Below are 13,685 nucleotides of genomic sequence, written 5' to 3'. Positions count from 1 at the left end.
ATTAAATTAAATAACTACATTGTTATGGATTTTGTGAAGGCTGAACGCTGAGTGCCAGTATTCATTATAGTAAAGATAATAATGTAATGCTAAATTATAATTATTTCCTATTTATTGCCTTACTTCCCTACTCTTATACACACTGTACATCGATTTATTTTCTATTGTGTTATTGACTGTACGTTTGTTTATGTGTAACTCTGTGTTGTTGTTTGTGTCGCACTGCTTTGCTTTATATTGGCCAGGTCGCAGTTGTAAATGAGAACTTGTTCTCAACTAGCCTACCTGTTTAAATAAAGGTGTTCTCAACTAGCCTACCTGGTTAAATAAAAGAAAATAATCTATATTTTCCTGACATTATATTGAGTCAAGATAATGTAGCCTGTATTTTCCTATACTAAGAGCCATATGCAAACACCTAAATACAATGACGACCCAGAGTCACTGTTGTCTGAAGGGTTTTTATAGTTATTGACTTTAGGCACGGCTCATTGCACCCAAGTCTTGTTAACCTTCAATGAAAATCAATCCATCTGAAGGTCACACAACCCCGTATGTCACTCAGTGAATCACACTGTCATGTGTATCAACGTCAACACAGAGACTCAGTGAATCACACTGTCATGTGTATCAACGTCAACACAGAGACTCAGTGAATCACACTGTCATGTGTATCAACGTCAACACAGAGACTCAGTGAATCACACTGTCATGTGTATCAACGTCAACACAGAGACTCAGTGAATCACACTGTCATGTGTATCAACGTCAACACAGAGACTCAGTGAATCACACTGTCATGTGTATCAACGTCAACACAGAGACTCAGTGAATCACACTGTCATGTGTATCAACGGCAACACAGAGACTCAGTGAATCACACTGTCATGTGTATCGGGAGGCAGGCAGGCAGGCAGGCAGGCAGGCAGGCAGGCAGGCAGGCAGGCAGGCAGTCAGGCAGGCAGTCAGGCAGGCAGGCAGTCAGGCAGGCAGGCAGTCAGGCAGTCAGGCAGGCAGGCAGTCAGGCAAGGCAGGCAGTCAGGCAAGGCAGGCAGGCAGTAAGGCAGGCAGGCAGGCAGGCAGGCAGGCAGGCAGGCAGGCAGGCAGGCAGGCAGGCAGGCAAGGCAGGCAGGCAGGCAGTAAGGCAGGCAGGCAGTAAGGCAGGCAGGCAGGCAGGCAGGCAGGCAGGCAGGCAGGCAGTCAGGCAAGGCAGGCAGTCAGGCAAGGCAGGCAGGCAGGCAGGCAGTAAGGCAGGCAGGCAGGCAGGCAGGCAGGCAGGCAGGCAGGCAGGCAGGCAGGCAGGCAGGCAGGCAGGCAGGCAGGCAGGCAGGCAGGCAGGCAGGCAATAGAGGAGAGAGTGAGTAATATACGTTAATTCACACAAATGAACACATGTTCATCACAACACACACCCAGTGTACATATACAACACACACAAACACACCACCTGAACAGACCAAGGTTGTTTCAGACCTCTTCTCTTTCTCCCTCTACACCTCCAACTGGTATGATACATTTTATATGGGAGTGGGATAGTGTCTTTCTCCATGTGGAGAGGAACGAGCTAGAAGATTGAAAGGGCTGATGGCTTGAAATGAGGAGATAAATTCAGCCTTCAACTATTGACTACAGTGGAGTAATGGGTAAATCCCCCCCCCCACCCCCCCCCCCACGCACACACACACGCACACACACTCTCTCAGAAACAAACACACACATAAACACGTGTCTCTCCCTCTCTGATACACACACCCCATCAGGGTTTATCATCCCTGTCCTAATGGGGATGAATCTCCCTGTTCTCCTCGCTGTCCTGATGGGGAAGAATCTCCCTGTTCTCATCCCTGTACTAATGAGGATGAATCTCCCTGTTCTCATCCCTGTCCTGATGGGGATGAATCTCCCTGTTCTCATCCCTGTCCTGATGGGGATGAATCTCCCTGTTCTCATCCCTGTACTAATGAGGATGAATATCCCTGTTCTCATCTCTGTACTAATGAGGATGAATCTCCCTGTTCTCATCTCTGTACTAATGAGGATGAATCTCCCTGTTCTCATCCTTGTACTAATGAGGATGAATCTCCCCGTTCTCATCCCTGTACTAATGAGGATGAATCTCCCTGTTCTCATCCCTGTACTAATGAGGATGAATCTCCCTGTTCTCATCTCTGTACTAATGAGGATGAATCTCCCCGTTCTAATCCCTGTACTAATGAGGATGAATCTCCCTGTTCTCATCCCTGTACTAATGAGGATGAATCTCCCTGTTCTCATCTCTGTACTAATGAGGATGAATCTCCCCGTTCTAATCCCTGTACTAATGAGGATGAATCTCCCCGTTCTCATCCCTGTACTAATGAGGATGAATCTCCCTGTTCTCATCCCTGTACTAATGAGGATGGATCTCCCCGTTCTAATCCCTGTACTAATGAGGATGAATCTCCCCGTTCTAATCCCTGTACTAATGAGGATGAATCTCCCTGTTCTCATCCCTGTACTAATGAGGATGAATCTCCCTGTTCTCCTCCCTGTACTAATGGGGATGAATCTCCCTGTTCTCATCCCTGTCCTAATGGGGATGAATCTCCCTGTTCTCCTGTCTGTACTGATGGGGATGAATCTCACTGTTCTCCTCTCTGTACTAATAAAGATGAATCTCCCCGTTCTCATCCCTGTCCTGATGGGGATGAATCTCCCTGTTCTCATCTCTGTACTAATGAGGATGAATCTCCCTGTTCTTCTCCTGTCCTGATATAATTTACAAATAATGCATTAACCCCTTGGTTAGACTCTGACAGGGTAATGCATTAACCCCTTGGTTAGACTCTGACAGGGTAATGCATTAACCCCTTGTTAGACTCTGACAGGGTAATGCATTAACCCCTTGTTAGACTCTGACAGGGTAATGCATTAACCCCTTGGTTAGACTGACAGGGTAATGCATTAACCCCTTGGTTAGACTGACAGGGTAATGCATCAACCCCTTGGTTAGACTGACAGGGTAATGCATCAACCCCTTGGTTAGTCTGACAGGGTAATGTTTCAACCCCTTTGGTTAGACTGACAGGGTAATGCATCAACCCCTTTGTTAGACTGACAGGGTAATGCATTAACCCCTTGGTTAGACTGACAGGGTAATGCATTAACCCCTTGGTTAGACTGACTGGGTAATGCATTAACCCCTTGGTTAGACTATGACAGGGTAATGCATCAACCCCTTCGTTAGACTCTGACAGGGTAATGCATTAACCCCTTGCTAGACTCTGCCAGGGTAATGCATTAACCCCTTGGTTAGACTTACAGGGTAATGCATTAACCCCTTGGTTAGACTGACAGGGTAATGTTTCAACCCCTTGGTTAGACTCTGACAGGGTAATGCATCAACACCTTGGTAGACTCTGACAGGGTAATGCATTAACCTCTTGGTTAGACTGACAGGGTAATGTTTCAACCCCTTGGTTAGACTGACAGGGTAATGCATCAACCCCTTGGTTAGACTCTGACAGGGTAATGCATTAACCCCTTGGTAAGACTGACAGGGTAATGCATCAACCCCTTGGTTAGACTCTGACAGGATAATGCATTAACCCCGTGTTAGACTCTGACATGGTAATGCATTAACCCCTTGGTTAGACTCCAACATGATAATGCATTAACCCATTGTTAGACTCTGACAGGGTAATGGATTAACCCCTTGCTAGACTCTGACAGGGTAATGCATTAACCCCTTGGTTAGACTCTGACAGGGTAATGCATCAACCCCTTGGTTAGACTCTGACAGGGTAATGCATCAACCCCTTGGTTAGACTCTGACAGGATAATGTTTCAACCCCTTGGTTAGACTCTGACAGGGTAATGCATCAACCCCTTGGTAGACACTGACATGATAATGCATCAACCCCTTGTTAGACTCTGACATGATAATGCATTAACCCCTTGTTAGACTCTGACAGGGTAATGCATCAACCCCTTGGTTAGATTCTGACATGGTAATGCATTAACCCCTTGTTAGACTCTGACAGGGTAATGTGGATGGAGAGAAGTTAATGGAAGCTGAAGAGCATATAGATAGATGTATGTAGAAGAGGGGCTGATTGACAGGAGCTGATATACCAGTGTATCATTATATTGAATGAATCGATACCAGTATTCACTTAAAGGGATAATGCAAGATTTTGGCAATCAAGCCCTTTTCCTGCTCACCCAAAGTCAGATGAAGTCAAGGATACCATGTTATGTCTCTCCGTGCAGTTTGAAGGAGGTTAAGGTAGTTTGGCGGTCTCGTTGTTTAACTAGCATTAAGCTGATTGGATTGTACATGTGGGAAACGTACTCACCACTTGCTCCAACAAATGGTTAACTTTTCGATGGTGACGACTGCCGAGAGGCTTCAGGAGGACGGTTATGTGTGCTAGCAAGGCAGAGGTCCTGGGTTCAAGGCTCGTGTGAGCTGAATCAGGAGGAAACTAGGCAAGGGAAGTCCTTTATACCAGCATCTGGCTCTGGGTAAGTAGAAAAAGGGATTCATTGGCAAAATATCCCATTTCCCTTTTCCGTTAATTAGAAAACATTTGCACAGTTGGCATTTACATTTCTGACACGTTTACCTAACTACTAATGCTAAAGGTAGGATGCAGCTTATCATGTTATTACCTAAAGCATACCATATCACCTACCATATCAATACCATACCATCATCACCTACCATTCCATACCATATCACCATATATCACCTACCATATCATTACCTAAAGCATTGTGTCTGATGTCAGTTGCTTCTTTTCTCCTGCTTCTATATGACAGTGACACACGATGATGATGTTTATGTCGAGATCAGAACCGTGTCAATACTCCTATCTATGGTCACATCACTGGCTCTCAATGGCACCTGATTGCCTATTCTCCTCATTCGGTACATAAGGCTCTACATTTTGATGGACAAAAAAGCAATGCAATGTATAGGGAACAGGATCCAATTTGGTTGGAAAAACAAATACTGCAATTCCCTTTCTCAGTTGTCCCTGTCCCTGGCCAACTACCAGGTATAACTCTGGAGAGACAGGCCCTGTCCCTGGCCAACTACCAGGTATAACTCTGGAGAGACAGGCCCTGTCCCTGGCCAACTACCAGGTATCTGGAGAGACAGGCCCTGTCCCTGGCCAACTACCAGGAGCTGCAGAGACAGGCCCTGTCCCTGGCCAACTACCAGGAGCTGCAGAGACAGGCCCTGTCCCTGGCCAACTACCAGGTATAACTCTGGAGAGACAGGCCCTGCCCCTGGCCAACTACCAGGTATAACTCTGGAGAGACAGGCCCTGTCCCTGGCCAACTACCAGGTATCTGGAGAGACAGGCCCTGTCCCTGGCCAACTACCAGGTATAACTCTAGAGAGACAGGCCCTGCCCCTGGCCAACTACCAGGTATAACTCTGGAGAGACAGGCCCTGTCCCTGGCCAACTACCAGGTATAACTCTAGAGAGACAGGCCCTGCCCCTGGCCAACTACCAGGTATAACTCTGGAGAGACAGGCCCTGTCCCTGGCCAACTACCAGGTATCTGGAGAGACATCCCCTGGCCCTGGCCAACTACCAGGTATAACTCTGGAGAGACAGGCCCTGTCCCTGGCCAACTACCAGGTATCTGGAGAGACAGGCCCTGTCCCTGGCCAACTATCAGGTATCTGGAGAGACAGGCCCTGTCCCTGGCCAACTACCAGGTATAACTCTGGAGAGACAGGTCCTGTCCCTGGCCAACTACCAGGTATAACTCTGGAGAGACAGGCCCTGTCCCTGGCCAACTACCAGGTATCTGGAGAGACAGGCCATGTCCCTGGCCAACTACCAGGAGCTGCAGAGACAGGCCCTGTCCCTGGCCAACTACCAGGTATAACTCTGGAGAGACAGGCCCTGCCCCTGGCCAACTACCAGGTATAACTCTGGAGAGACAGGCCCTGTCCCTGGCCAACTACCAGGTATCTGGAGAGACAGGCCCTGTCCCTGGCCAACTACCAGGTATCTGGAGAGACAGGCCCTGTCCCTGGCCAACTACCAGGTATCTGGAGAGACAGGCCCTGTCCCTGGCCAACTACCAGGTATAACTCTAGAGAGACAGGCCCTGCCCCTGGCCAACTACCAGGTATAACTCTAGAGAGACAGGCCCTGCCCCTGGCCAACTACCAGGTATAACTCAGGAGAGACAGGCCCTGTCCCTGGCCAACTACCAGGTATCTGGAGAGATATCCCCTGTCCCTGGCCAACTACCAGGTATAACTCTGGAGAGACAGGCCCTGTCCCTGGCCAACTACCAGGTATCTGGAGAGACAGGCCCTGTCCCTGACCAACTACCAGGTAAAACTCTGGAGAGACAGGCCATGTTCCTGGCCAACTACCAGGTATAACTCTGAAGAGATAGGCCCTGTCCCTGGCCAACTACCAGGTATCTGGAGAGACAGGCCCTGTCCCCGGCCACTACCAGGTATCTGGAGAGAAAGGCCCTGTCCCTGGCCAACTACCAGGTATCTGGAGAGACAGGCCCTGTCCCTGACCAACTACCAGATATAACTCTGGAGAGACAGGCCCTGTCCCTGGCCAACTACCAGGTATCTGGAGAGACAGGCCCTGTCCCTGACCAACTACCAGGTAAAACTCTGGAGAGACAGGCCCTGTCCCTGGCCAACCACCAGGTATCTGGAGAGACAGGCCCTGTCCCTGGCCAACTACCAGGTATCTGGAGAGACAGGCCCTGTCCCTGACCAACAACCAGGTATCTGCAGAGACAGGCCCTGTCCCTGGCCAACTACCAGGTATCTGCAGAGACAGGCCCTGTCCCTGGCCAACCACCAGGTATCTGGAGAGACAGGCCCTGTCCCTGGCCAACTACCAGGTATCTGCAGAGACAGGCCCTGTCCCTGGCCAACTACCAGGTATCTGCAGACACAGGCCATGTCCCTGGCCAACTACCAGGTATCTGCAGAGACAGGCCCTGTCTTCTCCTCAGCATACCACCCATGCTCTCCCCCATTCTCCAGCTAGGTAGACAAATACAGGTAGGTGCAGTGTAATGTGTTGTTTTACACGGCCAGTCATAGTAGTGTGATAGGTGTTGTTTTACACGGCCAGTCATAGTAGTATGATAGGTGTTGTTTAACAGGGTCAGTCATAGTAGTATGATAGGTGTTGTTTTACAGGGTTAGTCATAGTAGTGTGATAGGTGTTGTTTTACAGGGTCGGTCATAGTAGTGTGATAGGTGTTGTTTAACAGGGTTAGTCATAGTAGTGTGATAGGTGTTGTTTTACAGGGTCAGTCATAGTAGTATGATAGGTGTTGTTTTACAGGGTCAGTCATAGTAGTATGATAGGTGTTGTTTTACAGGGTCAGTCATAGTTGTATGATAGGTGTTGTTTTACAGGGTCAGTCATAGTAGTATGATAGGTGTTGTTTTACAGGGTCAGTCATAGTTGTATGATAGGTGTTGTTTTACAGGGTCAGTCATAGTAGTATGATAGGTGTTGTTTTACAGGGTCAGTCATAGTAGTGTGATAGGTGTTGTTTTACAGGGTCAGTCATAGTTGTATGATAGGTGTTGTTTTACAGGGTCAGTCATAGTAGTATGATAGGTGTTGTTTTACAGGGTCAGTCATAGTTGTATGATAGGTGTTGTTTTACAGGGTCAGTCATAGTAGTATGATAGGTGTTGTTTTACAGGGTCAGTCATAGTAGTGTGATAGGTGTTGTTTTACAGGGTCAGTCATAGTAGTGTGATAGGTGTTGTTTTACAGGGTCAGTCATAGTAGTATGATAGGTGTTGTTTTACAGGGTCAGTCATAGTAGTATGATAGGTGTTGTTTTACAGGGTCAGTCATAGTAGTATGATAGGTGTTGTTTTACAGGGTCAGTTAGGGTCAGTTAGTAGTATGATAGGTGCAGTGTAATGTGTTGTTTTACAGGGTCAGCCAGTGTAGTACGGCGCCCCTGGAGGGTAGAGAGGGGGAGTAGAGAGGGAGAGTAGAGAGGGAGAGGGGAGAAGGAGAGGGAGGGTAGAGAGGGAGAGTAGAGAGGAGTGGGAGAGTGGAGAGGGAGAGTAGAGAGGGAGAGGGGAGTGGGAGAGTGGAGAGGGAGAGTGGGGGTGGAGAGGGAGTGTAGAGAGGGAGAGTAGAGAGGGAGTGGGAGAGTGGAGAGGGAGAGAGGAGTGGGAAAGTGGAGAGGGGAGAGGGGAGAGTAGAGAGGGAGAGTGGAGAGAGAGAGTAGAGAGGGAGAGTAGAGAGGGAGAGTAGAGAGGGAGAGTAGAGAGTGGAGTGGGAGAGTAGAGAGGGAGAGTGGAGAGGGAGAGTGAGAGGGAGAGTAGAGAGGGAGAGTAGAGAGGGAGAGGGGAGAGTAGAGAGGGAGAGTAGAGAGGGAGAGTGGAGAGGGAGAGGCAGAGGGAGAGTGGAGAGGGAGAGTAGAGAGTGAGAGTAGAGAGTGAGAGTAGAGAGTGAGAGTAGAGAGTGAGAGTAGAGAGTGAGAGTAGAGAGGGAGAGTAGATAGGGAGAGTAGATAGGGAGAGTAGAGAGGGAGAGGTGAGAAGCGAGAGGCACTAGCAGTGACAACAACCTATAGTCACACTCCTCTGGCTGCTTCATGGAATGCCATTTTAATCAGGTTCCATGCTAAGTAGATGTCTGCAGACCTTGAATGATTCTCCCGTCTTGCCTTTGGCGTTTCTCATTTCAAGAGAGAGAGAAGATGTTTGAGGGAGAGAGAGAGGGAGAAGATGTTTGAGGGAGAGAGAGAGGGAGAAGATGTTTGAGGGAGAGAGAGAGGGAGAAGATGTTTGAGGGAGAGAGAGAGGGAGAAGATGTTTGAGGGAGAGAGAGAGGGAGAAGATGTTTGAGGGAGAGAGAGAGGGAGAAGACGAGTATCTATTTAAGCCTGTATGAGACCAGTACAGGTTGTTACAAGCATTTCTCAGGTGTCAAGTACAAAGAGGTCGGACTTAGATTTTTAATTAGTTAGCACACACAGAGACAGAAACACACACTCACACGGAAACACACACAGACACTGAAACACACACACAGAAACACACACACGGAAACACACACACACACGGAAACACACACAGACACGAAAACACACACACGGAAACACACACAGACACAGAAACACATACACGGAAACACACACACGCACGGAAACACACACTAACTTGATGTTGTTTTTGAATCCCTCTCTACTTGTCACACAGATACTGTAATCACACACACTAACTTGTTGTTGTTGACTCTCTACTTGTCACACAGCAGTCCTCCACGGTGGATCTGATGATCAGAAGCATTCTGCTGAAGCATGCTGGGAAATACGGCTGCCGGGCTCAGACCAGCGCCGACACGGTGTTTGCTGAGGCTGAAGTCCTCGTTAGAGGTGAGCTCCTTATCTCTGGCCTCAACTACAGATCTATGATAAGATGTGTCCTAAATTACACCCTATTCACTATACACTGAGTGAACAAAACATTAGGAATGCTTTCCATGACAGACAGACCAGGCGAATCCAGGTTATGATCCCTTATTGATGTCACCTGTTAAATCCACTCCAATCAGTGTAGATAATTGGGAGGAGACCGGTTAAATAAGGATGTTTAAGCCTTGAGACAACTGAGACATGGATTGTGTCTGTGTGCTGTTCAGAGGGTGAACAGACAAGACATGTTGTTTCATCTTCTAATGGATAAGGTGGGAAATGGACTGATGGCACCCTATTCCCTATGTAGTGTGGTACTTTTTAACAGAGCCCTATGAGCCCTGGTCAAAAGTAGTGCACTATTAGGGTGTCGTTTGGGATGCAGATTAGATCTGTGGTTAGGAGACACCTTCAACCCTCCTGATACTATCACTCAACCCTTCACTGGTTGCCCCTTGTTACATCACCCACGGAGGGCTGTGAAATGGATCACTGGTTGCCCCCTTGTTACATCACCCACGGAGGGCTGTGATATGGATCACTGGTTGCCCCCTTTTTACATCACCCACGGAGGGCTGTGATACGGATCACTGGTTACCCCCTTTTTACATCACCCACGGAGGGCTGTGATACGGATCACTGGTTGCCCCCTTGTTACATCACCCACGGAGGGCTGTGATACGGATCACTGGTTTCCCCCTTGTTACATCACCCACGGAGGGCTGTGATATGGATCACTGGTTTGCCCCCTTGTTACATCACCCATGGAGGGCTGTCGGCTTTGAGCTCTAGACAGGTGATTGGCATGACGCTGAAATGCCCCTTTCATATTGAAGGATGAGGAGGGATGGAGGAGGAGGGATGGAGGAGGAGGGATGGAGGAGGAGGGATGGAGGTGGAGGGATGGAGGAGGAGGGATGGAGGAGGAGGGATGGAGGAGGAGGGATGGAGGTGGAGGGATGGAGGAGGTGGGATGAAGGAGGTGTGTGTGTGTGTGTGTGTGTGTGTGTTTGCATGTGTGTGGTGTGTGTGTGTGTGTGTGTGTGTGTGTGTGTGGTGGGGGTGGTGGGGGGGGGGGGGTCATGGGATTGGATGATGAGATGGGTTGTCCTGCCTGAGCTACTCTAAATCCAGAATCTGAATCCTCCATTATATATTCTCCACCATTCAATCTACTTATTAAACCCACCACGACACACATGGCTCTCCTCTCAATAGACTTCAGAATCACACCGGCTGGTTCTCATGGCGACACTGAATGCATATTAATATCCCTCCTCGGAATGCAAATGTACCTTTTAAACCGACCCTTTAATGGTCCCTTCTGTGGAACACTCAACCTTTTGGTTATCATTGGACCAGCTGTCCTCACGGGTCCTCCTGTTCTCTCCTTCACTCTGTCTGTGGGTGGATCGTGGGTTGGTCCAGTAACAGAACGGTTGTTGGTTTAAATCCCCAAGCCGACTAGGTGAAAAATAGGTTGATGTGCCCTTGAGCAAGACACTTAACCCTGTTTGCTACTGTAAATTGCTCTGGATGAGAGTGTCTGCTAGATGACAAAATAATAATAATAATAATGTGTGTGAGTGAAGCTGCAGCTGTTTTCAATTTTTTTAAATAAGCATAAATATGGGTTGTATTTACAATGGTGTTTGTTCTTCACTGGTTGCCCTTTTCTTGTGGCAACAGGTCACAAATCTTGTTGCTGTGATGGCACACTGTGGAATTTCCCCCAGTAGATATGGGAGTTTATCAAAATTGGATTTGTTTTCGAATTCTTTGTGGATCTGTGTAATCTGAGGGAAATATGTATCTCTAATATGGTCATACGTTGGACAGGAGGTTAGGAAGTGCAGCTCAGTTTCCACCTCATTTTGTGGGCAGTGTGCACATAGCCTGTCTTCTCTTGAGAGCCAGGTCTGTCTACGGCGGCCTTTCTCAATAGCAAGGCTATACTCACTAAATCTGTACATAGTCAAAGTTTTCCTTAAGTTTGGGTCAGTCACAGTAGACAGGTATTCTGCCACTTTGTACTCTCTGTTTAGGGCCAAATAGCCTTCTAGTTTGCTCTGTTTTTTTGTTAATTCTTTCCATTGTGTCAAGTAATTATCTTTTTGTTTTCTCATGATTTTGTTGGGTCTAATTGTGCTGCTGTCCCGGGGCTCCGTGGGGTCTGTTTGTGTTTGTGAACAGAGCCCCAGGACCAGCTTGCTTAGGGGACTCTTCTCTAGGTTCATCTCTCTGTAGGTGATGGCTTTGTTATGGAAGGTTTGGGAATCACTTCCTTTTAGGTGGTTGTAAAATTTAACAGCTCTTTTCTGGATTTTGATAATTAGTGGGTATCGGCCTAATTCTGCTCTGCATGTATTATTTGGTGTTCTACGTTGTACACGAAGGATATTTTTGCAGAATTCTGTATACAGAGTCTCAATTTGGTGTTTGTCCCATTTTGTGAAGTCTTGGTTGGTGAGCGGACCCCAGACCTCACAACTTTAAAGAGCAATGGGCTCTATGACAGATTCAAGTATTTTTAGCCAGATCCTAATTGGTATGTTGAAATTTATGTTCCTTTTGATGGCATAGAATGCCCTTCTTGCCTTGTCTCTCAGATCGTTCACAGCTTTGTGGAGGTTACCTGTGGCGCTGATGTTTAGGCCAAGGTATGTATAGTTTTTTGTGTGCTCTAAGGCAACAGTGTCTAGATGGAATTTGTATTTGTGGTCCTGGCGACTGGACCTTTTTTGGAACACCATTATTTTGGTTAAACTGAGATTTACTGTCAGGGCCCAGGTCTGACATAATCTGTGCAGAAGATCTAGGTGCTGCTGTAGGCCCTCCTTGGTTGGTGACAGAAGCACCAGAGCATCAGCAAACAGTAGACATTTGACTTCAGATTCTAGCAGGGTGAGGCCGGGTGCTGCAGACTTTTCTAGTGCCCACGCCAATTTGTTGATATATATGTTGAAGATGGTGGGGCTTAAGCTGCATCCCTGCATCACCCCACAACCCTGTGTGAAGAAATGTGTGTGTTTTTTGCCAATTTTAAACGCACACTTGTTGTTTGTGTACATGGATTTTATAATGTCGTATGTTTTACCCCCAATACCACTTTCCATCAATTTGTATAGCAGACCCTCATGCCAAATTGAGTCGAAGACTTTTTTGAAATCAACAAAGCATGAGAAGACTTTGCCTTTGTTTTGGTTTGTTTGGTTGTCAATTAGGGTGTGCAGGGTGAATACATGTTCTGTTGTACGGTTATTTGGTAAAAAGCCAATTTGACATTTGCTCAGTACATTGTTTTCGTTGAGGAAATGTACGAGTCTGCTGTTAATGATAATGCAGAGGATTTTCCCAAGGTTACTGTTGACGCATATTCCACGGCAGTTATTGGGGTCAAATTTGTCTCCACTTTTGTGGATTGGGGTGATCAGTCCTTGGTTCCAAATATTGGGGAAGATGCCAGAGCTAAGGATAATGTTAAAGAGTTTTAGTATAGCCAATTGGAATTTGTTGTCTGTATATTTGATCATTTCATTAAGGATACAATCAACACCACAGGCCTTTTTGGGTTGGAGGGTTTTTATTTTGTCCTGTAACTCGTTCAAGGTAATTGGAGAATCCAGTGGGTTCTGGTAGTCCTTAATAGTTGATTCTAAGATTTGTAATTGATCATGTATATGTTTTTGCTCGTTATTCTTTGTTATTGAGCCAAAAAGATTGGAGAAGTGGTTTACCCATACATCTCCATTTTGGATAGATAGTTCTTTGTGTTGTTGTTTGTTTAGTGTTTTCCAATTTTCCCAGAAGTGGTTAGAGTCTATGGATTCTTCAATTATATTGAGCTGATTTCTGACGTGCTCTTCCTTCTTTTTCCGTAGTGTATTTCTGTATTGTTTTAGTGATTCACCATAGTGAAGGCGTAGACTCAGGTTTTCCGGGTCTCTATGTTTTTGGTTGGACAGGTTTCTCAATTTCTTTCTTAGATTTTTGCATTCTTCATCAAACCATTTGTCATTGTTGTTCATTTTCTTCGGTTTTCTATTTGAGATTTTTAGATTTGATAAGGAAGCTGATATAGCTGATAAATATACTGTTAAGATTTTCTACTGCCAAGTTTACACCTTCACTATTGCAGTGAAACATTTTACCCAGGAAATTGTCTAGAAGGGATTGAATTTGTTGTTGCCTAATTGTTTTTTGGTAGGTTTCCAAACTGCATTCCTTCCATCTATAGCATTTCTTAA

General features: G+C 46.8%; 1 protein-coding gene across 1 annotated transcript in view; it reads left to right on the top strand.

Annotated features, from left to right (window-relative positions):
* The window catches only part of LOC110519322 (contactin-5), a 533,080-nt gene that overhangs the window by 420,371 nt on the left and 99,024 nt on the right, over positions 1 to 13,685 (top strand). The window contains exon 15 of the mRNA XM_036964829.2: positions 9,279 to 9,399. Coding sequence (XP_036820724.2) covers positions 9,279 to 9,399 — 121 coding nt within the window. The remainder of the gene's footprint in view (positions 1 to 9,278; positions 9,400 to 13,685) is intronic.

This window comes from Oncorhynchus mykiss, chromosome 27 (assembly GCF_057628025.1).
Source record: "Oncorhynchus mykiss isolate SJ-2025 chromosome 27, ASM5762802v1, whole genome shotgun sequence".
Classification (NCBI taxonomy): domain Eukaryota; kingdom Metazoa; phylum Chordata; class Actinopteri; order Salmoniformes; family Salmonidae; genus Oncorhynchus; species Oncorhynchus mykiss.
This window is presented reverse-complemented; position numbering and strand designations above follow the sequence as displayed.